Source organism: Stenella coeruleoalba (assembly GCF_951394435.1).
Source record: "Stenella coeruleoalba genome assembly, chromosome: 4".
In the NCBI taxonomy this organism is placed as follows: domain Eukaryota; kingdom Metazoa; phylum Chordata; class Mammalia; order Artiodactyla; family Delphinidae; genus Stenella; species Stenella coeruleoalba.
Genome location: NC_137149.1, coordinates 133,632,718 through 133,658,203, shown reverse-complemented (window position 1 = coordinate 133,658,203; position 25,486 = coordinate 133,632,718). Strand labels below are relative to the sequence as shown.

The window sequence follows — 25,486 nt, the reverse complement described above, 5'->3', positions numbered from 1 at the left end:
GTATGGACACCAAGGGGGGAAAGCAGGTGGGTGGCTGGTGGTGGGATGAATTGGGAGATTGGGATTGACATATATACACTAATATTTATAAAATAGATAACTAATAACCTGCTGTATAAAAAAATAACAAAATTCAAAAAAAAAGTTATTTAATGGGGAAGAGCCTAAATTTCTAATAGTGATGGGTTGGTTAATTAAATTATAGTTTATCTACACCAGGAGTTCCCAAACTTTTTGGTCTCAGGACCCCTTTACACTTTGAACAATGACTGAAGCCCCTAAACAACTTTTGTGTATGTGGGTTATTTGTATGAGTATTTCCTATATCAGAAATTAAAAGGGAGAAATACTTAAACACAGAAACGTTCAATACACACACATTCCATTAGCTGTCAGAGTGATGATATCACGTCATCGTGTAGTCTCTGAAAAACACCACTGTACACTCAGAAAGAATGGTATCAAAAAAGGGAAATAATGTCTTACAACATTATGAAATAATTTTGAGCTTATGGACTATCTGAGAGGGTCTTGGGAAACCCCAAAATTCCCTTGTCCACATTTCCACATTTTGAGGACCCCTGATCTATACAATAGAATACTATGTGACCACAAATTTTTATTGTGTAGAATATTCACTGACATTGAACACGTTCTGTTTTGAAAAAGAAAAAAAAAGAGCAGACTACAGAACATTATAAACAGTACTATACAATTTAAAACAATCAAAAAAGTAATGGAAAGACACACACGAACATACCTCTAGATGATGTATACCAGCATAGGCCTCTAGATGGTGAAAATACATGTTATTTCTCTTTCTGTTTTCCTGTGTTTTCTGCATTAAGCACATTTTTCTTTTGTAATCAAAATAAAATGTATCTAACAAACATATACCCATTGCCTATTTATAATCACCCTGTATTTTCTTACCCAGACTTGAAAATTTCAGCTTAGTAGTTTTAGGAAAGATATCACCCAGAAATGTCAATAAGGTATTAATTTTGCACGGTTCTAAATAAGGCCTACTTGTAGATTGTCCTTGCCTCTCAAACTGTGTTCTGCAGATGACATCAGTGTCACCTGGGAGCCTGCTGGAGCCTCAGACTCTCCAGCTCCGCTTAAGACTGGCTAAATCAGACCCAGATAATTTAAAGTGAAATATGACCCAGGTGAATTAAGACCCAGGCGATTTATATATATTGAAGTTTGAGAAACCCTGGTGGCACATTAGAATTACCTGGAAGCTTTAAAAGGGGGTGGGGGGGTGGGGAAGGGCTGCACAGTGGTTTGTTTGTGTAATGCTCCCGGGTGATTCTCATGGGCATCTAGAGCTGAGAACCACTGTCAAACGCAAGGACCTGGTCACCTCCAACCTCTACCTGCTTCAGGGCAATGTCCCCTGCTGCAACATGGTGAGCTCCATGCCAGCCCCCAGATCATAGAAATTTCAGAGGCACACTGGAACTGGGTGGGGAAAAAAGTGGATTCCAGAACAAGGATAAAACACAGCATTTCCTGTGGCCTGTAAAGTTATGGTGACTTCTTTAGAAGGCCTGGGGTGTGGCAACTGGCACTTTGCCTTCCACAGAATGCTTTGATAGACAATTCTGGCAGACTTTTTGGAATGATTTTTTAAATATTCCCAGATGGCAGGGGGGTTGCACCTGCAGACACTGACCAGCTTTACCCTAATTTCTACTTTGCATCAGTCACCTCTTCACTCATACCCATCACCTCAATTATCTCAACTCATCATTCAGCAAGTTTTTGAGTGCTTGGCATGGGCCAGAGACTGGCCACAACTCCAGCACTCTCTGTACCTGAACTTCTCATGGCTTACCTGCACTTCTCCCCACTCCTGCATTGTGGAAGCTCTGGGGCCTCCCCATCTCCCCAGTGGCACTCACCTCCTCATTCCTCCACTCTCCCTGAGGGCCCAGGTCAGGCCTCTCTTCTTCCTCCAGGCCTTCTTCCATTACCCGTGATCCTCCCATCTCAGCCAGCACCACTTTGGAGAACATGCTCTTGGTGAAGTTTATATTTTCCACGAGTGTGGGTTTTTTCTCTCCTGCAGTTTACATTTCCTCAAAAATGTATGCAGAGTGCTTATAGCACAGTGCCTGGAACACAGTAAACTTTCAGTGAATGTTACCTGTTATGTCAAGGGATGGATGATGCATTCACCTCTGGTAGCTGGCTTGCAGCAGGGGTTGGTGAAGTAGTGGACTGATTCGGTCACAAACTAACAAGACTAAAGGAAGCAGAGTCATGGAAATTAGCTGTTTTATTTGTAAGACTTTAATCACTCACACAAGTTGCATTTAAGATGGTTTACTTCAAAGAAATACATACTGCACTGTGACCATTTTTTTTTAAGTTTTATATATTTTATTTGTTCAGTGCCAAATTGTTTTTTTTAACATCTTTATTGCAGTATAATTGCTTTACAGTGTTGTGTTAGTTCCTGCTGTATAACAAAGTGAATCAGCTATATGCATACATATATCCCCATAACCCCTCCCTCGTGTCTCCCTCCCACCCCTCTAGGTAGTCACAAAGCACCGAGCTGATCTCCCTGTGCTATGCAGCTGCTTCCCACTAGCTATCTATTTTACATTTGGTAGTGTATATATGTCACTGCTACTCTCTCACTTCATCCCAGCTTACCCTTCCCCCTCCCCGTGTCCTCAAGTCCATTCTCTTTATTCCTGTCCTGCCGCTAGGTTCTTCATAACCTTTTTTTTTAAGATTCCATATATATGTGTTAGCATACAGTATTTGTTTTTCTCTTTCTGACTTAATTCACTCTGTATGACAGACTCTAGGTCCATCCACCTCACTACAAATAACTTAGTTTCATTTCTTTTTATCGCTGAGTAATATTCCATTGTATATATATGCCACATCTTCTTTATCCATTCATCTGTCGATGGACATTTAGGTTGCTTCCATGTCCTGGCTACTGTAAATTGTGCTGCAGTGAACACTGTGGTACATGACTCTTTTTGAATTATGGTTTTCTCAGGGTACATGCCCAGTAGTGGAATTGCTGGGTCATATCGTAGTTCTATTTTTAGTTTCCTAAGGAACCTCCATACTGTTCTCCACAGTGGATGTATCAATTTACAATCACACCGATGGTGCAAGAGGGTTTCCTTTTCTCCACACCGTCTCCAGCATTTATTGTTGGTAGATTTTTTGATGATGGCCATTCTGAATGGTGTGAGTTGGTACCTCATTGTAGTTTTGATTGGAATTTCTCTAATGATTAGTGATGTTGAGTATCTTTTCATGTGTTTGTTGGCAATCTGTATATCTCCTTTGGAGAAATGTCTATTTAGGTCTTCTGCCCATTTTTTGATTGGGTTGTTCGTTTTTTTGATATTGAGCTACATGAGCTGCTTGTATATTTTGGAGATTAATCCTTTGTCAGTTGCTTCATTTGCAAAAATTTTTTCCAATTCTGAGGGTTGTCTTTTCGTCTTGTTTATGGTTTCCTTTGCTGTGCAAAAGCTTTTAAGTTTCATTAGGTCCCATTTGTTTATTTTTGTTTTTATTTTCATTACTCCAGGAGGAGGGTCAAAAAGGATCTTGCTGTGATTTATGTCATAGAGTGTTCTGCCTATGTTTTCCTCTAAGAGTTTTATAGTGTCTGGCCTTACATTTAGGTCTTTAATCCATTTTGAGTTTACTTCTGTGTGTGGTATTAGGAAGTGTTCTAATTTCATGCTTTTACATGTAGCTGTCCAGTTTTCCGAGCACCACATATTGAAGAGACTGTCTTTTCCCCATTGTACACTCTTACCTCCTTTATCAAAGATAAGGTGACCATATGTGTGTGGGTTTATATCTGGGCTTTCTATCCTGTTCCATTGATCTATATTTCTGTTTTTCTGCCAGCATCATACTGTCTTGATTACTGTAGCTTTGTTTTATAGTCTGAAGTCAGGGAGCCTGATTCCTCCATCTCCGTTTTCCTTTCCCAAGATTGCTTTGGCTATTTGAGGTCTTTTGTGTTTCCATACAAATTGTGAAATTTTTTGCTCTAGTTCTGTGAAAAATGCCATTGGTAGTTTGATAGGGATTGCACTGAATCTGTAGATCGCTTTGCATAGTACAGTCATTTTCACAATGTTGATTCTTCCAATGCAAGAACATAATATACCTCTCCATCTGTTTGTATCATCTTTAATTTCATTCATCAGTGTCTTATAGTTTTCTGCATACAGGTCTTTTGTCTCCTTCGGTAGGTTTATTCCTAGGTATTTTATTCTTTCTGTTGCAATGGTAAATGGGAGTGTTTCCTTAATTTCTCTTTCAGATGTTTCAACATTAGTGTATAGGAATGCAAGAGATTTCTGTGCATTAATTTTGTAGCCTGCTACTCTACCAAATTCATTGACTAGCTCTAGTAGTTTTCTGGTAGCATCTTTAGGATTCTCTATGTATAGTATCATGTCATCTGTAAACATTGACAGTTTTACTTCTTTTCCGATTTGGATTCCTTTTATTTATTTTTCTTCTCTGATTGGTGTGCCTAAAAGTTCCAAAACTATATTGAATAATAGTGGTGAGAGTGGGCATCCTTGTCTTGTTCCTGATTGTAGAGGAAATGCTTTCAGTTTTTCACCATTGAGAATGATGTTGGCTGTGGGTTTGTCATATATGGCCTTTATTATGTTGAGGTAGGTTCCCTCTATGCCTACTTTCTGGAGAGTTTTTATCTTAAACGGGTGTTGAATTTTGTCAAAAGCTTTTGTCTGCATCTATTGAGATGATCATATGGTTTTTATTCTTCAATTTGTTAATATGGTGTATCACATTGATTGATTTGCGTATATTGAAGAATGCTTGCATTCCTGGGATAAACCCCACTTGATCATAGTGTATGATCCTTTTAATGTGCTGTTGGATTCTGTTTCCTAGTATTTTGTTGAGGAATTTTGCAACTATGTTAATCAGTGATATTGACCTGTAGTTTTCTTTTTTTGTGACATCTTTGTCTGGTTTTGCTATCAGGGTGATGGCAGCCTTGTAGAATGAGTTTGGGAGTGTTCCTCCCTCTGCTATATATATATATATTTTTTTTGCGGTAAGCGGGCCTCTCACTGCTGTGGCCTCTTCCACTGCGGAGCACAGGCTGCGGACGTGCAGGCCCAGCGGCCATGGCCCATGGGCCTAGCCATTCCGCGGCATGTGGGATCCTCCCGGACTGGGGCACGAACCCGCGTCCCCTGCATCGGCAGGCGGACTCCCAACCACTGCGCCACCAGGGAAGCCCCTCTGCTATATTTTGGAAGAGTTTGAGAAGGATAGGTGTTACGTCTTCTCTAAATGTTTGATAGAATTCTCCTGTGAAGCCATCTGCTCCTGGGCTTTTGTTCGTTGGAAGATTTTTAATCACAGTTTCAATTTCAGTGCTTGTGATTGGTCTGTTCATATTTTCTATTTCTTCCTGGTTCAGTCTCAGAAGGTTGTGCATTTCTAAGAACTTGTCCATTTCTTCCAGGTTGTCCATTTTATTGGCATAGTTGCTTGTAGTAATCTCTCATGATCCTTTGTATTTCTGCAGTGTCAGTTCTCTGTCAGTGTCACTTCTCCTTTTTCATTTCTAGTTCTGTTGATTTGAGTCTTCTTTTTGTGCTTGATGAGTCTGGCTAATGGTTTATCAATATTGTTCACCTTCTCAAAGAACCAGCCTTTAGTATTATTGATCTTTGCTACTGTTTCCCTCATTTCTTTTTCATTTATTTCTGATCTGATCTTTATGACTTCTTTCCTTCTGCTAACTTTGGGGTTTTTGTTGTTGTTGTTGTTGTTGTTTTTCTAATTGCTTTAGGTGGAAGGTTAGGTTGCTTATTTGAGATGTTCCTTGTTTCTTGAGGTAGGATTGCATTGCTATAAACTTCCCTCTTAGAACTCCTTTTGCTGCATCCCACAGGTTGTGGGTCGTCATGTTTTCATTGTCATTTGTTTCTAGGTATTTTTTGATTTCTTCTTTGATTTCTTCAGTGATCTCTTGGTTATTTAATAGTGTATTGTTTAGCCTCCATCTGTTTGTATTTTTTACAGATTTTTTTCCTGTAATTGGTATCTAGTCTCATAGCATTGTGGTCAAAAAAGATACTTGATACAATTTCAATTTTCTTAAATCTAAAAAGGCTTGATCTGTGACCCAAATATGATCTATCCTGGAGAATGTTCCATGAGCACTTGAGAAGAAAGTGTATTCTGTTGTTTTTGGATGGAATGTCCTAGAAACATCAATTAAGTCCATCTTGTTTAATGTATCATTTAAAGCTTGTGTTTCCTTATTTATTTTCATTTTGGATGATCTGTCCATTGGTGAAAGTGGGGTGTTAAATTCCCCTGTTATGATTGTGTTACTGTCGATTTCCCCTTTTAATGGCTGTTAGCATTTGCCTTAAGTATTGAGGTGCTCCTATGTTGGGTGCATAAATATTTACAATTGTTATATCTTCTTCTTGGATTGATCCCTTGATCATTATGTAGGGTCCTTCTTTGTCTCTTGTAATAGTCTTTATTTTAAAGTCTATTTTGTCTGATATGAGAATTGCTACTCCAGCTTACTTTTGATTTCCATTTGCATGGAATCTCTTTTTCCATCCCCTCACTTTCAGTCTGTATGTGTCCTTAGATCTGAAGTGGATCTCTTGTAGACAGCACATATACGGGTCTTGATTTTGTATCCATTCAGCCAATCTATGCCTTTTGGTTGGAACACTTAATCCATTTACATTTAAGGTAATTATCAATAGGTATGTTCCTATTACCATTTTCTCAATTGTTTTGGGTTTGTTTTTGTACGTCTTTTCCTTTTCTTGTGTTTCCTGCCTAGAGAAGTTCCTTTAGCATTTGTTGTAAAGCTGGTTGGGTGGTGCTGAATTCTCTTAGCTTTTGCTTATCTGTAAAGGTTTTAATTTCTCCATCAAATCTGAATGAGATCCTTGCTGGGTAGAGTAATCTTAGTTGTAGTTTTTTCCCTTTCATCACTTTAAATATGTCCTGCCACTCCCTTCTGGCTTGCAGAGTTTCTACTGAAAAATCAGCTGTTAACCTTATGGGGATTCCCTTGTATGTTATTTTTCCCTTGCTGTTTTCATATTTTTTCTTTGTATTTAATTTTTGATAGTTTGATTAATATGTGTCTTGGCATGTTTCTCTTTGTGTTTATCCTGTGTGGGACTCTCTGTGCTTCCTGGACTTGATTGACTATTTCCTTTCCCAAGTTAGGGAAGTTTTCGACTATAATCTTTTCAAATATTTTCTCAGACCTTTTCTTTTTCTCTTCTTCTTCTGGAACCCCTATAATTCAAATGTTGGTGTGTTTAATGTTGCGCCAGAGGTCTCTGAGACTGTCCTGAATTCTTTTCCTTCTTTTTTCTTTATTCTGCTCCCTCTCAGTTATTTGCAGCATTTCATCTTCCATTCTTCTTCACTTATCCGTTCTTTTGCCTCAGTTATTCTGTTATTGGTTCCTTCTAGAGCATTTTTATTTTCAGTAATTGTGTTGTTCATCACTGTTTTCTCTTTTGTTCTTCTAGATTTTTGTTAAATGTTTCTTGTATTTTCTCCTTTCTGCTTCCGAGATTTTGGATCATCTTTACTATCATTACTCTGAATTCTTTTTCAGGTAGGTTGCCTATTTCCTCTTCATTTATTTGGTCTTATAGGTTTTTACCTTGCTCTTTCATCTGTAACATATTATTTTGTTGTTTCAATTTTTTTTTTTTTTTTTTTGATGAGTGGTGCTGTATTCCTGTCTTACTGCTTGCTTGGCCTGAGACATCCAGCACTGGAGTTTGCAGGCAGTTGGATAGAGCCAGGTCTTGGTGCTGAGATGAGGACCTCCGGAAGGCCTCACTCGATTGATATTCTCTGGGGTCTGAGGTTCTCTGTTAGTCCAGCGGTTTGGACTTGGACGTCTTCCCACTGGAGCTCGGGCCCGACATCCGGCCTGGGAACCAAGATCCCGCAAGCTTTGTGGAGCGGTAAATTAAAAAAAAAAAAAAAAAAAAGGAAGAAAGAAAAAAAAAGCAGTACAATATCGAGGAATAAAAAACTAAATACAAGTAGAAAAATTTACAATATATTAGGAACAATAAAACTATAATTGAAACAACTGCAACAAGGTAAAATAAAACTACAACAGAGAAAAGAAACAAAAAAGGGTGAGGGGACAAGCCAAAAGGAGAGAGCAATAACAAATTATAGAGAATAAAATAAAATTAGAAAAATAAAAGATTTGTTAGGAAAAATAAAAAATTTAAAAGAATCAACAAGGTAAAACAGAACCCCAATCTAAAACAGGAACAAGAAAAAAAAAAAAAAAAAAAACCTTGGCTATGGGGGTGGAGTTTAGGCGGGGGGGTGGGGGTGGAACTTAGGCAGGGGCAGGGTTTTGGGTGGGGCGGAACCCAGGCCGGGCGACATTCAAGCATGGGGTGGGGCCTCTGCTTAGGACCTCCGGAAGGGGAGAGGCAGCACCTGGAAAGGAGGGCCTCTGGGGTGTGGAGGTCCAGACTTTGGAGGTAGGACCCTGAGTGAGGGTGTGTGGGTGGGGTTTAGGCCCAGCGCCTTGGAGGGGGTCTCCAAGTGAAGAGGTGGGGTCCTGGGTGGGGGTGTAAGGGTGGAGCTTGGGCTCTGCGTGGCAGGAGGGAGGCTCCGAGGGCAGAGGATTAGGCCCAGGAGCCAAACAGGCTCCCTGGTGCCTAAGTGGACAGGGAAAGCACAGGCCACGTACCCTTCTGTTCCTTCGCATCCCTCCCCCACTGTCTCCCACAGGGTCTCCCCTGTCCCCACTGGACCCCTAACCGTGGGTGGGTCCCGCTGGGTGTAGGAACTCCTCCCCTGCCCCAGCCACCCCTCAGAGGCGCCAGTCCCATCCCTCCTCCACTTCTCCTCCCCCCTCACTCCCCCCACGCCCCACATCCTACCCGGTAGCTGGGGGTTCCTCCTGTCCCCTTAGGTGTCCGTGGTCCCCCACTGGTGCCTGGTAGGTGCCCTCGTTGGAAGGAGACGCAAATTCTGCATCCTCCTAGTACAGCGTCTTGACTCCACCCCAGTGTGACCATTTTTAATCATCATGTAATAAAGCATCCCTTGTTTTAAATGCCCCACAAAACGTATCAAGGCTGTTTTCAAAGAGCTGAAAGCAGATACAGAGAGCAAGTCCTTAGCCATGTTCGGGTGCATCCACTCAAATAATAAGAGCCACATACACATTCTACCAGCTAAAAGCAGCACATGGTCCTACCATTTCCAGCCTGAAAGCCAGCAATAGCTGCTCAAACTCTATTAGGTTCCTAATAAGCCACAATGTAGATGGCTTAAGGCACAGAAATTTATTGTTTCATAATTCTGGAGGCTAAAAGTTCAGGGTTGGCTCCTTCTGGAGGCTCTGGGGGAGGGTCGATTCCATGACTCTCTCCTGGCTTCTGGTGACGCATTCGCATTCCTTGCCTTACAGATGCATCGCCTGATCTCTGCCTTCACGTTCATATGGCTTTCTCCCTGTGTGCATGTCTGCGTCCAAGTTTCCCCTTTTTATAAGGACAATAATCTACTGGAGTAGGAACCCACCCAGTATGACCTCATTGTAATTACGTCTGCAACAACGCTATTTCCAAATAAGGTCACATTCTGAGGTCCTGGAGGTTAGGACTTCACATGAATTTTTGGAAGACGCAATGCAACCTATAACAAACTCCTAAAACACAAGTTACAGTCAGGAACACTCTACCAGTCTTCACAGCCTTTAAAATCAAGGTTGCAAATTCTCAGATCAAAGCACACTCCACAGGGGTGCTTTTAGAGGGAATACAAGGAATAGCTAATCTTTGTTTCAGGAGACTTGCTTGTCTTGAAGAGGAATACAGATGCAGATCAGGACACTGGGGCCTTGTGTCACAGAAGCCTCCAGAGTGCCAGTGGAGAGTAGGGGCGAGCTGGGAGGGAAAGTGTAAAAGGTCAGTGCACCTCCCCTCCTCGTTGGGCATTTTGACCGAGGCAGTGCCTCTTGCCTGGTAGATTAGCAGTTTCAGACTGTCTCCACCCCATCTAGAAACTTTGTCTGAGCCTAGGCAGGAGGACAGGGCCCAGCTTCAACCTGTACACATTGCTACAGTGACCTGGAAAGTCCCAGCCATAAGATTGGGACTTAGATGGTGAAGGGAGCTTAACACCTGCTCCCTAACTTTCCAAAACAAACTCTGTCATGTCATTTTTCAGGAGTGTCAAAGGAATAAAGCACCTACCCACCCTAAGCAAGCAACATACAGCTGTACACCCTCAAGTTTCTCCAAAGAGCAAGGGCCTCTGAATAGACTGTAGTGACTCTTCCAACTCAAGTCAGGAGTGGTTCTACAAGGTCGCCACTAGAGGGCAGGCTGTTAAAACGTTCCTTTCAAACCAGTCGTTCTGCAAAAGCAAAAGCTAATACAAGCTGACAAGCTCCAGGTTTAAAAGGCGGCTTTCTAGCTGGTCCTCTCCTACACGTAGTTCAGTGGAGCGCAACACCATGCGAAGCACCACCTTGTTTGCATGCTACCATTTTCTTTTCAGAGTAAATTTACAGAGTAAAGCCCAGGAACGAACCTGCTCTTCCTTCAGCTTTCCTTCTGTTGGGGGTTCCTGGAAGTGAAGGAATTACTGGCCAGGGCAGGTCCTGAGGAGTTTGGTTTAGGTTAAAGGATACCAGGATGAACTCACTCAGGCACCCATCCTCTCCTTGGTGCCAAGCTTACAAGAGTACTACTCAGCATGAACACTCCCCAAAGGAAACTCTATTTAATTCCTCAAAGAAGTCTTAAAAACCATAATTTTATAAACTCTTCTGTCACAAACTCTTCCAAAAAAAGAAACGCTCAAGTCTACAGATGGCTTCGGTCCCGTGCAGAATTTGGCTTCCCTTCTCTGTCCCCTACCCACACCTAGATACATCTGTCTTGTCTGTTGTCATGTATAGACTTTATCATGTCACCATGATAAGGCCCAAACTAAAGTATTTCCAAACAGTGCATTTTCCTTCTCATTCAAAGACTAGGCCTCCTACTGCTGAAAGGGCATCACTTAGAAACAGCCCCCCGGCCTCCCTGGAGAGAGCTGGCCACCAACCTCATTGGCCAGCGTTTATGGAGAGCTTCCCAGTTCTTCCTTGGAGGTCTCAACAGGATTTCCCTAGAGGAGGAGGGCTTCGTGGAATAAATGACAAAGAGCTGGGGAAGGCCTGCCAGGTCGCTGGGCTCAGGCTTCTCATTGTTCAGCCCACCGGCTTCCCAGGGCTCTGGTCCAAGGCCGCAGAACCAGGAAACTGCAGAATTAGTGCATCCACCCACCCCCTACACACACACACACACACACACACACACACACACACACACACACACGCACACGGCACGGAGGAGGAAACAGTCTGCATAAGAAGAAGCCAAGAGACACTTCTCAGCACCCCCTTGAGAGAAGGCTGACTGAGACCTGGGGCGGGAAGAAAGCTGCAAGAGAAGCAGAGGTTTATTCTTTGCGAGGAGGAGGGAGGACAAGGAAAGGCACTTCTATTTCAAGTGCTTCATGACACGAAATTCTGCTTTTGAATTCCTGCATTCATTTCAAAAAAAAAAACTATCAGATATTTTTAAATCATAGAAACCAATGATGTTTGTGGGAGCTGGTCAAACAACGGAGATAGAGAAATTTAATAATCATCCCCTTCTAAATATGGAAGAAACCTCCTGTAAGTTCTGAGTTTTGTAGACAAAGCACCTTGTTACCTCTGAGCTGTAACATTTCTCCTTTGTTGGCCCAGAGTTTGCTCTGAACAAGGAGGGCCAATTACCTCACGTGCACAGATCATCTCTATAGCACAGCTAAGAAAACTCAAGAAATAGGGATTAGTTATCTCCAGTTACCCCCCTGATAAATTTCCTTATAGTCAAAATAACATTTCTGTCTTAAATATCCAGGAAAGTGAGGCACATTGTTTCTCAAACAAGTATTGAGACATAGTGTCAGGGTCTGAGAATACTATGTGAACCATAACATTTTGTTTTCTTTTGATCTTTGAAAATAGTCTTTAATAGTTTGAAAGAGGCTTCTGAGGTGATAGTTCACAATGAAAGGACATTTACATTGGCATTTTAATCTTAAAAACTTAGATTTTTAAGATTCCTGTTCTGAGACTGCTAGAAATTATTTTCTCATAAAAGGCCTGTGAATATTATTAAGATTTACCTAGGTCCACGGGTCCTAAATCTCACTGTGCATTAAATTTTCACGGGAACTTCTTAAAAATACAGTCTCTGGCTCTCCCACTCCAGAATTGCTCGGGGCAAGGTCTGATCTGTATTCTATGTGGTGCCCAGGTGATTGTGACCAGCAGACAATGATTTCAGAGACAGAGGTTTTCCTCCATCCCCAGCTCTGCCCCCGTCTCTCATCAGTCCGTGTCCAGCAGCACAAAGGGACCTTCCCCTCCCCAGCCACAAAATGTCCCCTCTCCTTTTCCCCTCTGAGAGAACCTGATCAGAACGGTGCCTTTCCAAGTGTCCTTCCCAGACAAGGAGCAACGGCGTCACCTGGAAACGTGTCAGCAATGCACATTCCGTTCTCAAGCTCCACCCAAGACCTACTAAATTAGAAATTCTGGGGATGGGCAGACCCAGTAACCTGTGTTTTAACAAGCTTTCCAGGTGATTCCAATGCACACTTAAGTTTGATCACCACTGGATTGGAGAATTTCACAACTGCAAGAGAGAATGAAGACAGACATAACTCCACGTAAGGTAGAACCAAGTTTATTAATGACAACCTTTAATTACAACCACTCTCAAGTGTAAAAAATAAAGGGTGATTAATTAAAATTTAGAACTCACTTGGACTTGCTGTTTGGCCTTTCACTGGATGTGCCAAAGGGTGGGAAGCTCGCCTGATTCTTAATCAACTGGTCAGGTGGAGTTCACTGGAGAATGAGGTAACAAACAAGACAAGAGTGCCAACTGGAGAGCTCAAGTCTTCTCCATGTTGGAATGACAATACGGAATGACAACAGTGGTGGGGGCAGAGATGAAACAAAATAATCTTACAGCCAGAATATGGAACGAACATCTCTAACTACAAAGAGACACAGAAACACACACATGCAGAGTCATACACACCTTAACTCTGGAGCCTAGATTTTCAAAGAATTTTTGTCCTTTCTCTGAGCAGATGGACACATTCATCAGCCACAGCGATGCAACATGGGGCTGAAATGGAAAACCTTGCTAAGTTTCCACCAACTATGCTAGCTGGCTGCCCAGTTCTGTGTTGGTAAGTGTGTCATCACCGTAAAATACACCTGTGGTCTTCCCAGTGTTCCACAGACTAACATCTCCTCCCCAGGGGGTGCGACATCCTGGTGGACCTGGATGATTAAAATCTGGGGGCAAAACTCGTCCCTCCCACCTGGAATGGGGGCAGGTGGCAGTCTCTGGAAGTGTTTCCCACCTTGTGTCACAGAACACTCGCCCCATCAATGCTCTCCCCTCCAAAGAATTTGTGCTTTGTTACCATCCTGAAGGTGAGTCTGTACTAAGAAAAGAAGGAGCTCTGGCCATGCACGCTGGGTTTTTTTTTGTTTTTGTTTTCATTTGTTTTTAATAAAAACGAACTAAAACCAGAAGAAAGAAACCATCAGAAGCTTTGATTGTGTCCACATCATTTCAGAATTGGGTTTAATTCCCTTCAAAGAGAAAGACGGGGAGGCTGCAGAAGAGGCCACGATGATCAACCGACACGGTTCAGAGAGTGTTGAGTCCACAGAAGCATTTGCGATGGCCCAGATGGATCCTTCGCAGACAGGGAGGACACATCTCTAAAGGCTGTGAACCCACGAAATCAATGCTGACCGAATAACGTTTTTAAAGGTTTGTAGAAAAGACGGCAGGTAAAGGAGTTGGTGGATTGATTCACAGGTCATGCAGGGAGATTATATAAAAAATTAATATTCGAGCTGAGTAAAAAAAAAAAATCTTTAAAATTTAAGAAACTGTATCATAGCTTTCACTTTTGGAAGAAAACAAAAACAAAAAAACACCCACAACAAAACGAAACCCATAGTATTCCAGAGTTTCCAAAGAATCCAACGACTAATTTGGTAGGCTGCAGTAGTTACTACCTCTTCATTAACCTCATTTTCTCCTTGGATTTCACTGATAAATAAAGCTCAGGCCTACTCAGAAGAGAGATCTGTCCTGCTAAAATTCAGCATCATGAAGTGTTCCAGAGCCCTGCTCAGCACACAAGGAATATCCAACTTCTCTTACGAGGAGAAACTTCAGGAGAGACCAGACGTGCCCACACAAGTTCCTTGTTGAACGCGGTCACAAAATCTGAACCCAAAGGCAAGCTGTTTTCTTCTTGGGACCATGGTTGTAGCAGTTCCTTGAAATGAAACCACAGCCCTCCCAGGTAAGGGGCTGAGTTTTAGAAAAGACGCACTTCCTCAGGCCATGGCACAGGAGGCAGCCCTCCAACTACCGAAGCAGAGAACAAGCCTTTTCCACAAATTCAGTGCATCTGGGTCCCCCACCCTCCCTTTTTTTCTCATTTGGTAAGTATCCAACCGTCCAGAAATTCATGGCTACAATAGAGATTCACGGCGCAACGACTTTCATACTGGTTAATTTTTTTTTTTTTAATTCTGTCAGTGAGCAGCATTTCCCGGTTCTACCCCCCCAAAAACTAAGTTCTGATGGCAGCTCCATCAGGTGGGATCGCAGGATGCCTCTGTGATTAGGGTCCGTGCAGCATGGGTATCAGTTGGGCGCAATGGAGGGTCAGGAAGGCGGGGTCTGTCCAGTGTCTGGAGGCAGCTGTTGCAGGCGCTCTACCAGCTAGCCCTGACAGCTTCAATATCACTCACCAGGTTCTGGGCCAGGCAGATCCCAAAAATCTGGGCAAGGAAGGAAAAGACAGTCAAACAGTAGAACTTTTAACTTTAGATTAGGCTTTTCTTTGGCCACTGAATTCCATTTTTTAAAAATCTTTGATTTTTAAAAATTGAGATCGAATTCACATCCCACAAAATTCATCCTTTTACAGTGTATAATTTATAGTGATTTTCGGTATATTCGTGAGGATGTGCAACTATCACCGCTATCTAAACCCAGAACATGTTCGTTACCCCAAAAAGAAACTCTGTACCCATGAGCAGCCATCCAGACCCCACCCCCATCCCGACAGGCCTGGCAACCACTAAGCCACATTCTATTGCTACGGACTGGCCTATTCTGGACATTTAATATAAACAGGATCATATAATATATGGCCTTTTGGGTTGGTCTGCTTTCACGTAGCAAAATGTTTTCAAGGTTCGTCCATGTTGCAACGGTAGTTCAGTCTCTTCGATGGCTGAATAACATTCCGTTATACGGATACACCACATTTTGTTTATCCATTCATCAGATGATGGACATTTAGATGGTTTTCACTTTTTGGCTATTGCAAATAATGCTGCTCTGAACATCTGTGTACTTTTTGGGTGAACATGTTTTCAGTACTTTTGGGCACATACCTAGGAGTAGAATTGCTGGGTCATATGGTCACTCTGTTTAATTTTCTCATGAACTGACAAATTGTTTTCCAAAGAGACTGCATCATTTTCATTCCCTTCAGCAATGTATGAGGGTTCCAATTTCTCCACCTCCTAACCAGCTCTTGTTATTGGTTTGTCTTTTTTATTATAGCCATCTTGACATGTTTGAAGTGGTATGTCATCGTGCTTTTGATTTGAATCTCCCTCACAGTTAACGATGTCATTACGAATAGCGAATGTGTATTTTCTTTGGAGAAATGTCTATTCAAATCCTTTGCCCACCTTTAAATTGCGTTTGTCCCCTTTTATTGTTGAGTTGTTCTTCATATGTTCTATATACAGGATCCTTAACAGATGTACTGATGTGCAAATATTTTCTCCCATTTTGTGGGTTGTCTTTTCACTTTCTTGATAGAATCATTTTCAGCACAGAAGTTTTTAATTTTGAAGAAGCCCAATCTGTCCACTCTTCCTTTGGTTGCTTGTGCTTTTGGTATCATATCTAAGAAAACACTGCCTAATTCAAGGTCACGAAGATTTACACCTTTACTTTCTTCTAAAACTTTTATAGCTTCACCTTTTACATTTAGGTCTTTGATCTGTTTTGAGTTAATTTTTATTTTTTGGCCAAACCATGAGGCTAGCAGGATCTTAGCGCCCCCCACCCCCAACCAGGAATCAAACCCAGGCCCCCTGCCGTGGAAGCACAGAGTCCCAATCACTGGACCGCCAGGGAATTTTGAGTTAATTTTTATATGTGATGTGAGTTAGGGGTCCAAATACAATCTTTTGCATATAGATATCCAGTTGGTCCAGCACCGTTTGTTGAAAAGACTATTGTTTCTCCATTGAATGGTCTTGGTTTCCTGGTCAAAATATCAGCTGACCATAGATACAGAGGCTTTTTTGAACTTTCAGTTCCATTCCACTAATCTGTAGGTCCAACCTTATGCCAGTACGCTCTATCTCGATCACGGTAGCTTTGTAGTAAGTTTTGAATTGGGAAGTGTGGATTCTCCAACTTTGTGCTTGTTAAAGTTTGTTTTGCTATTCTGGGTCCCTTGAATTTCCATATGAATGGTAGGATCAGCTTGTCCATTTCTGCAAAAAAGGCAGTTGTAATTTTGGTAGGGGTTGCACTGAATCTGTACATCAATTTCGGGAGTACTGTCACCTTAACAATATTAAGTCTTCCGATCCGTGAATGCGAATGGCTTTCCATTCATTTAGGTCTTCTTTAATTTCTTTCAACCATGGCGCCTCATTTGTGACCCTCTAAGTTAAAGGTATCACATCACCATAAGATGCAAAGCCTAGCTCTTGGGACTTCCCAGGAGGAAAAGTAGGTGCTCTCTTCCCTCACAGCACTTTGGCAAGGTGGCCCAGAGAGAGAAAGGAGCAGAGCGTATCTGCGAAACTCCAAAAAGCCTTAGCCTTGCCACTGGGCAAGGCTCTACATCTGACCATTCCTGTCTGACCGGTTGTCACAATGCCACGTTACTGAGCCCACGGCAATGTTGGAATGCCAGCAGGCAAATACTGACCCAGTCAATTTCTCTTTCTTGAAAAGGAAAAAAAAAAAAAAAAAAAGGTTTCCTAAAGTCTTTCAGGACAGTAGCATCTAAAATCAGAGCTTCAATAAAATACAAACCAAATATAGTTGAGGTCTGTTCCCCAGCCCTCCAATGTGTCTTAAAAACTGTGAAATGATGGTGAATAAGCAAAGCTCCTGTCCTGGTGAGCGCTCTCCCAGGGCATCATTTCCCTGCGACATCCATCTTACCTGTAGCAATGCAATGCCTATGAAAATACCAGCCACAATGGTTAAGTTGTCCTGCAACCACTTCTCAAACTGGGGCACACAGCCTTTCGTGTAGATTACAATCTGCTGATCGACTTCCTTCAGAAGGGAAGAGGAGAGCACAGCATCACTAAGCAAGTTCAAAAGCTCCTCCAACACCCTTCGTGCTAAGCGACAAGATGAGTTTCCACTTACTGGTTTTTGCCTGGCATCATAGCCACACTGAGTGTTGATGACATCTTCCTGGTGGAGAAAAGAAACAGAAGAGTGAAATTCACTCTTGTCAGAGAGAAAGCCCACCTAGGGGTCAGCAGAAGACCCCTGTTAAGTGCTGGTCAGAAAATGTTTACTTGGGCACACAGACGTCCCAGGCACCATGTTAAACACCTTTACACATAATTCCATGGAATTATTATAACCATCCTCAGAAGTAGGTATTAAATATCCCTTCCTTTCCAAATGAGGAAAACTGAGACCCAGGAAATATCAGAAAGACTAGTAATTCCATTATGTGGAAGGCTCTAGATTCAAAGTTGATAATCTCAAGAAGCTTATGGGTTTAGGAAACTGGAGACATAAAAACCACAGTTAAAGGTTTCTTATAATTACTCTCATAATGACTATCTTCACTTATGATCTTTTGGGGGGAATTCTACTTTTGAATCTATATACTTGTACGTGATTTAAATGATTTTTCAATGAGAATGAATTATGTTGATAATTAAAAATGATACCCTGACCACACAGCACATGGACAGATGCCCTGAAATCTTACAGGCCTGATCAGAAACGTGGGTTCCGCTGCTCTAGGTTTGTTTATGTTTCCCCTCTGGAGGGTATGGGGTGGATTTTATTAGCTTAGCATTTATGGAATGAGATATCTCTACCCAGAGGATCTGTCGTTGAAAGGGGGACACAACACCTAAGAATCTTCAGAATTCTTCTGATGGAACGGTAACTCAGGGCAGGGGCTGGAGACGGAGAGAGCAGGGCTTGCATCTACTGCCTGGGTGGGCGCCCTGGGCTCTGTGCTGGGCGCTCTCTTGCCTCCCAGCCTCCTCAGAGGAAAGGAGAAGTGAGCTAGTGGGAAAGGCTGGCGTTGCCGCTGAGGGCTCAGAGCAGGGCAGCGCAGTCCTCACCGACTCTGTCCCCTTCAGACCACCTCTGGTGGGCAGCCTACGAGAAGCTGTGCTTTGCTACCTCAGACCACTGTCCCCTCTTCTCTCTCTCTCTTTTTTTTTTTAAATCGAAGTGTAGTAGATTTGCAATATTGTATTAGCTTCAGGGGTACAGCATAATGATTCAGTATCCTTACAGATGAACCACGCCCCCTTTTAAAGAGCCCCGCACCCCCCCTACCTTGCAGGGGAAAATCGGCCATGAACTCATCAGCGCCCACTCGGCTCTGCTCCTTGTGGGGAAGGGCGGGTCTGGGAGAGGACACCTGGGGACTGACCAGCCAGAGAGAGGCTGAAGAGGGCGGAAGGGCCAGGGGCACCTTCTCTCTCACATTCATTGTTCTAACCCTCAATTCTGGCTTTTAACTTACAGCAGGGGTGCTGCATTTTAAGCTGTTCTACCTACCAGGCACATGATTTGACTCAAAATACAATCAAACCTGTGGTAAAGAGGGTGGCTTGTGAACAGGTTTTATGTTTTTGTTTCCGTTTTTTTAAAAAAAAGAATGACTGTAGTCATTCTGGCCCAGAGTCTGGGCAGCTGCAGTCTTCCTGCAAGTGGTCTCGTCCTATCTTGTCTCAAACTCTTCCGCTATTCCTAGGATTCCTTCGGAGCTAAGTCAGCAAGAAAAGGGTTACTAACCCCAAGCAATGCAGAGAGCTTCCACACAAGCCCATCCTTCTCGCAAAGAAGGAATCACAGGCAACAGAGGCAGCTGCCTGAGTCTAAGCTCGGTTCCATCACTTGCCAGCAATGTGAGCTTGGGAAAGTGACTTAAACTCCACGGGCCTTGATTTCACCTGAAAAGGGAAGATAATGGTGGCATCTGCCAGCAGGGATGTTCCAAACTCAAGCCAACACACAAAAAGGCTTAGAATAGGAACCAGCACGTACTGCTAAATTAATGTCAGGGATGATTACTCCTACTGGGAAGATCTGAGCACTAACCCCCCGACAGGAGCTACAGTTAGGAATAAGAGGGTAAGAAGAGGTTTCCAGAAAAAACCCACTCTGCTCATCCCACACACGCTCTCGGTGTGACGCGCGGAGCAGGCCAACGGGCTGCTGGCAGCCACTTACTGCGGGGTCTTTAGTACAGCAGGAGAAGGGCACGCCGCATCGCTCTCGACTTGCATTGGAATCTGTGCAATTGAAGTAAATATTTAGGTTCCAATCATCAGCTCCAAAAGCCCCACAGCACTGCCACTAGAGCAAACAGGAGAGAATTAGAACATCTCGACTTGGAGGCGACCAGGTGCCTACACTTGCACCCGCCAGGACGACCCACACCCAGCTTCTGCCAGCTCTAACCTTCTCTGTATCTCAGAATTTATTTTTAAACCAACGGAACCTAAAGGGCTCCTGTAAAAGCTTCCAAGGTAAGGCTGAAGGTTTGTAAGGATGTGTTGGTGTGAGACTTAGAAAACAATTGATGAGACCCGTGGTGTTAGGTGGAAGACGGGCAGAGCCTGAGTTGTACAGCAGGGCCCAGTTAGAGATAAGCAAGACAGAAAACAGCGGTAGTGTCTGAAGGAGGCAGCTGGGGTTGTGGGTAGATCTAGAGGCTTACTTTTTTTAAAATTTCCATCTCTACACCTGAATGTTTTTTTTAAAAAATCCATTTTATTGAGGTGTAATTGACATACAATAAACTGCACATATTTAAAGTATACAATTTTATAAGTTTTGACACACTTATACATCATAAAACCATCACCACAAGCAAGACAGTGAACGTACTCGTTACCTTCCCCCAAGTTTTAGAGGCTTACTTTTCATTCTATATCTGTTTCTACTCTGAATTTTTATAAAAAAAGAGCGTGTATTTACATTTTCAACCTGAAAAAAATTCAATCATCTAATTAAAATATAATCCAACAAGATGTTCAATTCAGTGGGTCTTAAATGAGGCCTGATTCAAGGGCTGCTCCACCATAAGCCCCTTTGACACTCCCCATGCTGGACTAGCCCTGCTTCTCCAAGTTAAAGAAACATCAAGCCTTGACCATTTGAAGGGTTTCAAGACCAATAGCTACTTCCAAGTATTAAAGGCCATGAGAGAAAAGTGAAATCACATGAAATAACAGAATCTCCACATAAGGCAGACAGCATCTCAAGAGAACGTGTATCTGCACAGTCTTCCGACTCATCGAGTCCTCCGAGCGCTTGGGCTGTGCATCTCCAGTTTGCCTACAACGCTCCATCAGATTGGTCACGCAAACTAGTCGGCAATAATACTTGGCAAGGTATGAGCCTGCATCCATTATGACCCAACAAAACCGTGAAGCCTGCTGAGGAGATGAAACAGGGCTTAATTTCATACCCGAGGGACAGCAGGCTCCAGGACAGTCGTTGCTGTCACCGAACAAAGGCAACACAATTCAGCTCACTTCCGAGCACCTAAGGAGGGCAGGGGGCCTCCCTCACGGCAAGCGCCGATGCAGCCCTCTCCTCCCTTTATCAAAGGGACCCCAGCTCACTCTGGAAAACTGTCCAACCAAGAGACAGCCACTGGTCCGCTGAGTTTCTGCGTGCCCTCCAGTTCTGCCATATACGTGAACGTCACGGACACGGCTCTCCAGGTCTGCTCACCTTATCCAGGTTTCTCAGTGCATGCAAATAAACGCCTGTCAGTGTGTAGGACGATAACACCTGAAGCCTGATATAAAACCATTGTACGTCTTATGAGAGTGGCATGCTATCCCCGTGAGTTAAGTAGTTGCTACTATTATTCCCATTTTACTCTTGGGGAAATAGCTCAAGGTCCTATTAGCCCAAGGTCACTCAGCTAATCAGATTCTGGCACTAGCTGTGTCTTCCGAACCCTTGTTTATACCATTCTGCGCTGTGAGTGGAACAGGGCATCCGCTACTTCGTTCGCATCGCAGGGGCTGTCACGTCGTAATGTTGAGAAACCTGAGTGGGATGGCTCTACTCCACAGGTTCTTCACTTGTGAGAAGCCACCAAGGCTTGACTTTCAGTTTTAGCTGCGGGCGCTATAATAATATTTGGATAGGCACAATTCTAGGAACTTTGTGGATAAACATTCTATCGACTAAGTATATCATTATGAGCTATGAAGTGTGGAGAATGATCAAAAAGGGGGCCAAGGATAGGAAAGAACCCACATCTAACACCAAAGAACAGGGTTAAACCTACAGCAAAACAATCGTCTTCAAATGTCCATAGGAATGGGCACCTTTGACTCTAACCTTTTTGCCTAAGAGTTTTCTTCCTTGTTCTTAGTAGAAATTGAGGTAAGTGAAAATAAGACATTTCCCACTAGGGTACATATCGTGTACGCCCTAGAACAAGTCAGAAAATGATAAATACACAAGCAAACAGACAAAAACCCATGCAGAAAAGTCAGAGGTAGGTTCCAGCTGGCAGGTGCAGAAGCCAGGAGGAGTTTTCATTGGGGTCATCCTTCCGAGAAGGCTTTTAACTTGAAAATAAACCAAATTTAAACTTACATATTCCTGGGTGAAGTCTATGAGGTTTTGCAAATCAATGTCATCCCTGTACGCTCTGATGTTGTTGTTTATAAAGAAATACAGCTGGTCTTTGATCCAGTCTTTGAAAACGAATGCCAGAACCCCGGCAGTGAGCTCCAGGAAGAAAATGATTCCCAGGAAGACAGAAAACTAAAACAAAAGGCACACACACAGACAACAGTTATAAGGGCGATTTGATCCTGTACAGTCAAATGCTTCCTTCTAAAAAGCTGTATAATACCATTGGGTTGTTACCCACGGCCAAGGCAGATAACCTTCAGTTTCTTAAGATTCATTAATAGAATATTACACTCCAAGAAGGGATTTTTAAAAATCACTTCATAATCACATTTTAGGGGCTCTGGTGTTCCATTTGGTAATTAACCAACAAAGCCCGTAAGCAGACGTGGATACTAGGAATGCCTCATTAGACCCACATTAAGGCCTAATGAATTTCTCCTGATGAATGCATTCGTCAGACGCCTGAACAACGACCTGCTCCTACCTCTAGTAAGCTTTTGGAACGCTGAAAGATAAAATAGCCCAGTATTTTAAGATCGCCTGTCATTTGTTACCGTGGCCTTGATTCTGTATGCAATACAGTCCTTTTCCGGATTCAGATACCGTGTTAACTCCCCTTTGCACCTGCGACACGGGGCACAACAGCAGATGGGTTCATTTTAGGTGAAGAGGTCAAAGAGGAACTGGGTGGGAAGGAGGGGGCAGCTGTGACATGAAAATAATTTCCCATGATGCAAACAAAATGAAACCACTGGGCTGAGGGCTTTCTTGGGACAGCAAGCTGTGCTGGCTTTCCTTTGTGAAGCACCAGGCCCAGAATACTTTAAATAGCATCAACGCGCAGCCAGAGGAAGACTTTGGGCTGACGCAGACAACAGGAATTTAAAAGGAAGGCCGGAGACCATGGGTTGCAAGGTAAATTGCCCATAAATCTGCAGAAATTTCCCTTTCATCTAGAAGACCCAGAAGTGTCTCATCTTAGTCATATCAACGTCCCGCTCACGCCCATGGTTCTTTCCACTTCCTCCCACCCCCATGTTCTCACCCTTTTCAAACTATTTTGCTCAAGCCATTTACGAGAAATGAGGCTGTGAAGGACCAGAGGGTAAACGGCAGGCAAACTTCTGTGGACAAGGGCAGGAAGGGTGGCACTGGGGCCACCTGCTGAGCCGAGCTCCTGAGGGCTCCTGCCACCCAGGGAGAGGCTGGGGAGGTAGAGGGGCTACGGTCTGCGGTGCCTACATTCAGCGAGCAGACAGCATGCAGCCAACCAAGAGGAAAATATATTGGCGACGGGTGCAAAGGAAGCTACAGCTACTTACGAAAATAAAAGACAAAAATGGTTTATGCACTCAGCAAACACCTACTGAATGGCCCACAAGAGATCAGGCTCGGGCCTAGGTGGGCTTTGCAGAGGCAAGGATAAGTAGGACCACAGCTCTGCCTCCAAAGAGCCCACAGTCTTATGTGAGGGTAGGAAAGGACCGGGGGGTCAGGTCTTTCCACGTTAGATGTCAGTACATCTGGCAGTGTTTATCCAGGGTGCCAAGTGCCATTCTGGGAGGATGGCCATGAGGGAAGGGGTGGAAGGAAGAAAGAAATGCCTGCCAAAGTCTAGGACCCCAAGGTCTAGGTCCCAATTCCAGACGCTCCAGCTCAGCCCCTCAGGTTCCACAGAGCTCCTGGTCATCTGTCCTTGATGAGTTCACTTTAGAAATAGAATCTAAACAGTTCTTAACAATCATCAGTAGTACCCATAATTTCAAAGTGAGCTTTCCTCAATCTAGAAAAAAGGAAAGAAGAAAAATCCTATCACTTTCACACAATGCCTACCCCCCCGCATAAAACGACTCCCTCCTTTATCGGGTACTACTCTACACATGTAAATACGACAGTTATCACACTGTAGAAATGAGAGAATCATAGCTAGTTCACAGGCGCGCACATGCAAAGTAGCAAAACACAGGTCAGGCAAAGGTTTTAATTAGATTTTTGTTCTCACCTCTATCAAGGTGAGGCCCAGTCACCCTGGTAAGTTTTCTCATAATGTTACATAATACATGTATCAGAAATTGAGTCCAAATTAAATTCTTATCAAATATTTGGCAGAAATCAGCATCCTTCGGGTCCTATGAGCTAATTTCCCCCGTTTCTGAAGGTGCAGAGACTGACTCCCAGGCTTCATCCAAGGGCCTCAGTCAGTCAGGAAGCTCCCGGATTTCCCCCCAGCAGTTCTCTTAGCCTTATGACATCAGATGTTTGAAGCTGTTTGGAGCCATGTTGACATTACTTCCTACTTCCTTCATAGCTCCTGCTTCAAAGCATATTCTAGGCCAGTTTCGACTGTTTGTACTAAATGTAGAGAGAGGGCATTTAAAATATTCTCCAAGACTTAAAAAAGCCAAGAAACAACACAGTTCTCTTCATTTCCAATGTGGGACTTCATAAATTAAGATGCCAATCTAGAGAAATGTATGTATTTCTGCCCGTTCAGTTAACTCTGGTATCTTCAACTACAAAAATCATCAACTATATTAAACAGGCTACCCTTATAAACGAAACTATATGCAATTAAGTCACATTAAAGGGGAGCAAGGAGACTAACGGTGATAAAATAGTGGCCAGTAGGAAGTATGATCTGTGGCCCAATGAGGCTACAGAAACGCTGAGTGAGGTGAGCTCAAGCATTTGGAAGTATCTCACACCAAGACGACTGGCAGGTTGTTAGGTCCCAATCAGGGACAAAGCTCTCCTGAGGGCTCCAGAGATCAAAGAATGAAGGAAGTGTGTGTGTGTGTGTGTGTGTGTGTGTGTGTGTGTGTGTGTGTGTGTGTGTGTGTGTGTGTGTGTGTGTGTGTGTGTGTGTGTGTGTGTGTGTGTGTGTGTGTGTGTGTGTGTGTGTGTGTGTGTGTGTGTGTGTGTGTGTGTGTGTGACAAATGGAGTCTTGGAAAACTATTCCCAACACAGACCTATGTATAAAGAACAGAGAACCAACTGCTCATTAAATTGTACACAGCACCAAGCATCCCTGTTAGCAGGAGTCACATGAACTTTCAGAACAGCCTCCAGAACCTTCTCGAAGGCAGAGCTGCCCAAATGCAAAATGAGCTATAGCCCAGGGGGCCAGTGAGGGGACAGCGTCTGCTCTTCTTAGGGCGATTCAAGAAAAGATGCCAGAGATGCGGCGGAAGTGCGGGGGAAGGGAATCACATAGGGCAGGGCCGTTGGGACTAGTTCTGGTCAACGCTCTTGTTTCAAATGAAAATGCCGTTAGATGATGATGTGTCAGCTGAGGTAGAGAATGACCCTAGGAACAGGGGATATAACGCTAAGGCTGTTCTTCCAAAGTCCCACCGTCTTGCCTCCCCACAGGATGGTGGGGTTTTGAAAAATC

General features: G+C 43.3%; 2 protein-coding genes across 8 annotated transcripts in view; both read right to left on the bottom strand.

Moving 5' to 3' along the window:
• Positions 1–2,422, bottom strand: part of LOC307185279 (uncharacterized protein) — a 33,856-nt gene extending 31,434 nt beyond the window's left edge. The window contains exon 1 of the mRNA XM_079919287.1: positions 1,911–2,422. The gene's annotated coding sequence lies outside the window, so the exon portion shown is untranslated. The remainder of the gene's footprint in view (positions 1–1,910) is intronic.
• Positions 2,423–9,022: 6,600 nt separating this feature from the next.
• Positions 9,023–25,486, bottom strand: part of TSPAN5 (tetraspanin 5) — a 179,276-nt gene continuing 162,812 nt past the window's right edge. For 3 of the 7 annotated variants that reach the window (XM_079920772.1, XM_079920774.1, XM_079920773.1), the window contains 5 exons: positions 22,050–22,220; positions 19,656–19,781; positions 17,592–17,639; positions 17,379–17,495; positions 12,809–14,953 (listed from right to left, as the gene is read on the bottom strand). In XM_079920772.1, coding sequence (XP_079776898.1) covers positions 14,888–14,953; positions 17,379–17,495; positions 17,592–17,639; positions 19,656–19,781; positions 22,050–22,220 — 528 coding nt within the window. In that variant the 3' untranslated portion in view covers positions 12,809–14,887. Of the gene's footprint in view, positions 9,173–9,256; positions 12,765–12,808; positions 14,954–17,378; positions 17,640–19,655; positions 19,782–22,049; positions 22,221–25,486 lie in introns of those variants that run through there. The other 4 variants (XR_013828246.1, XR_013828248.1, XR_013828247.1 and 1 more) reach the window with 4 other exon arrangements.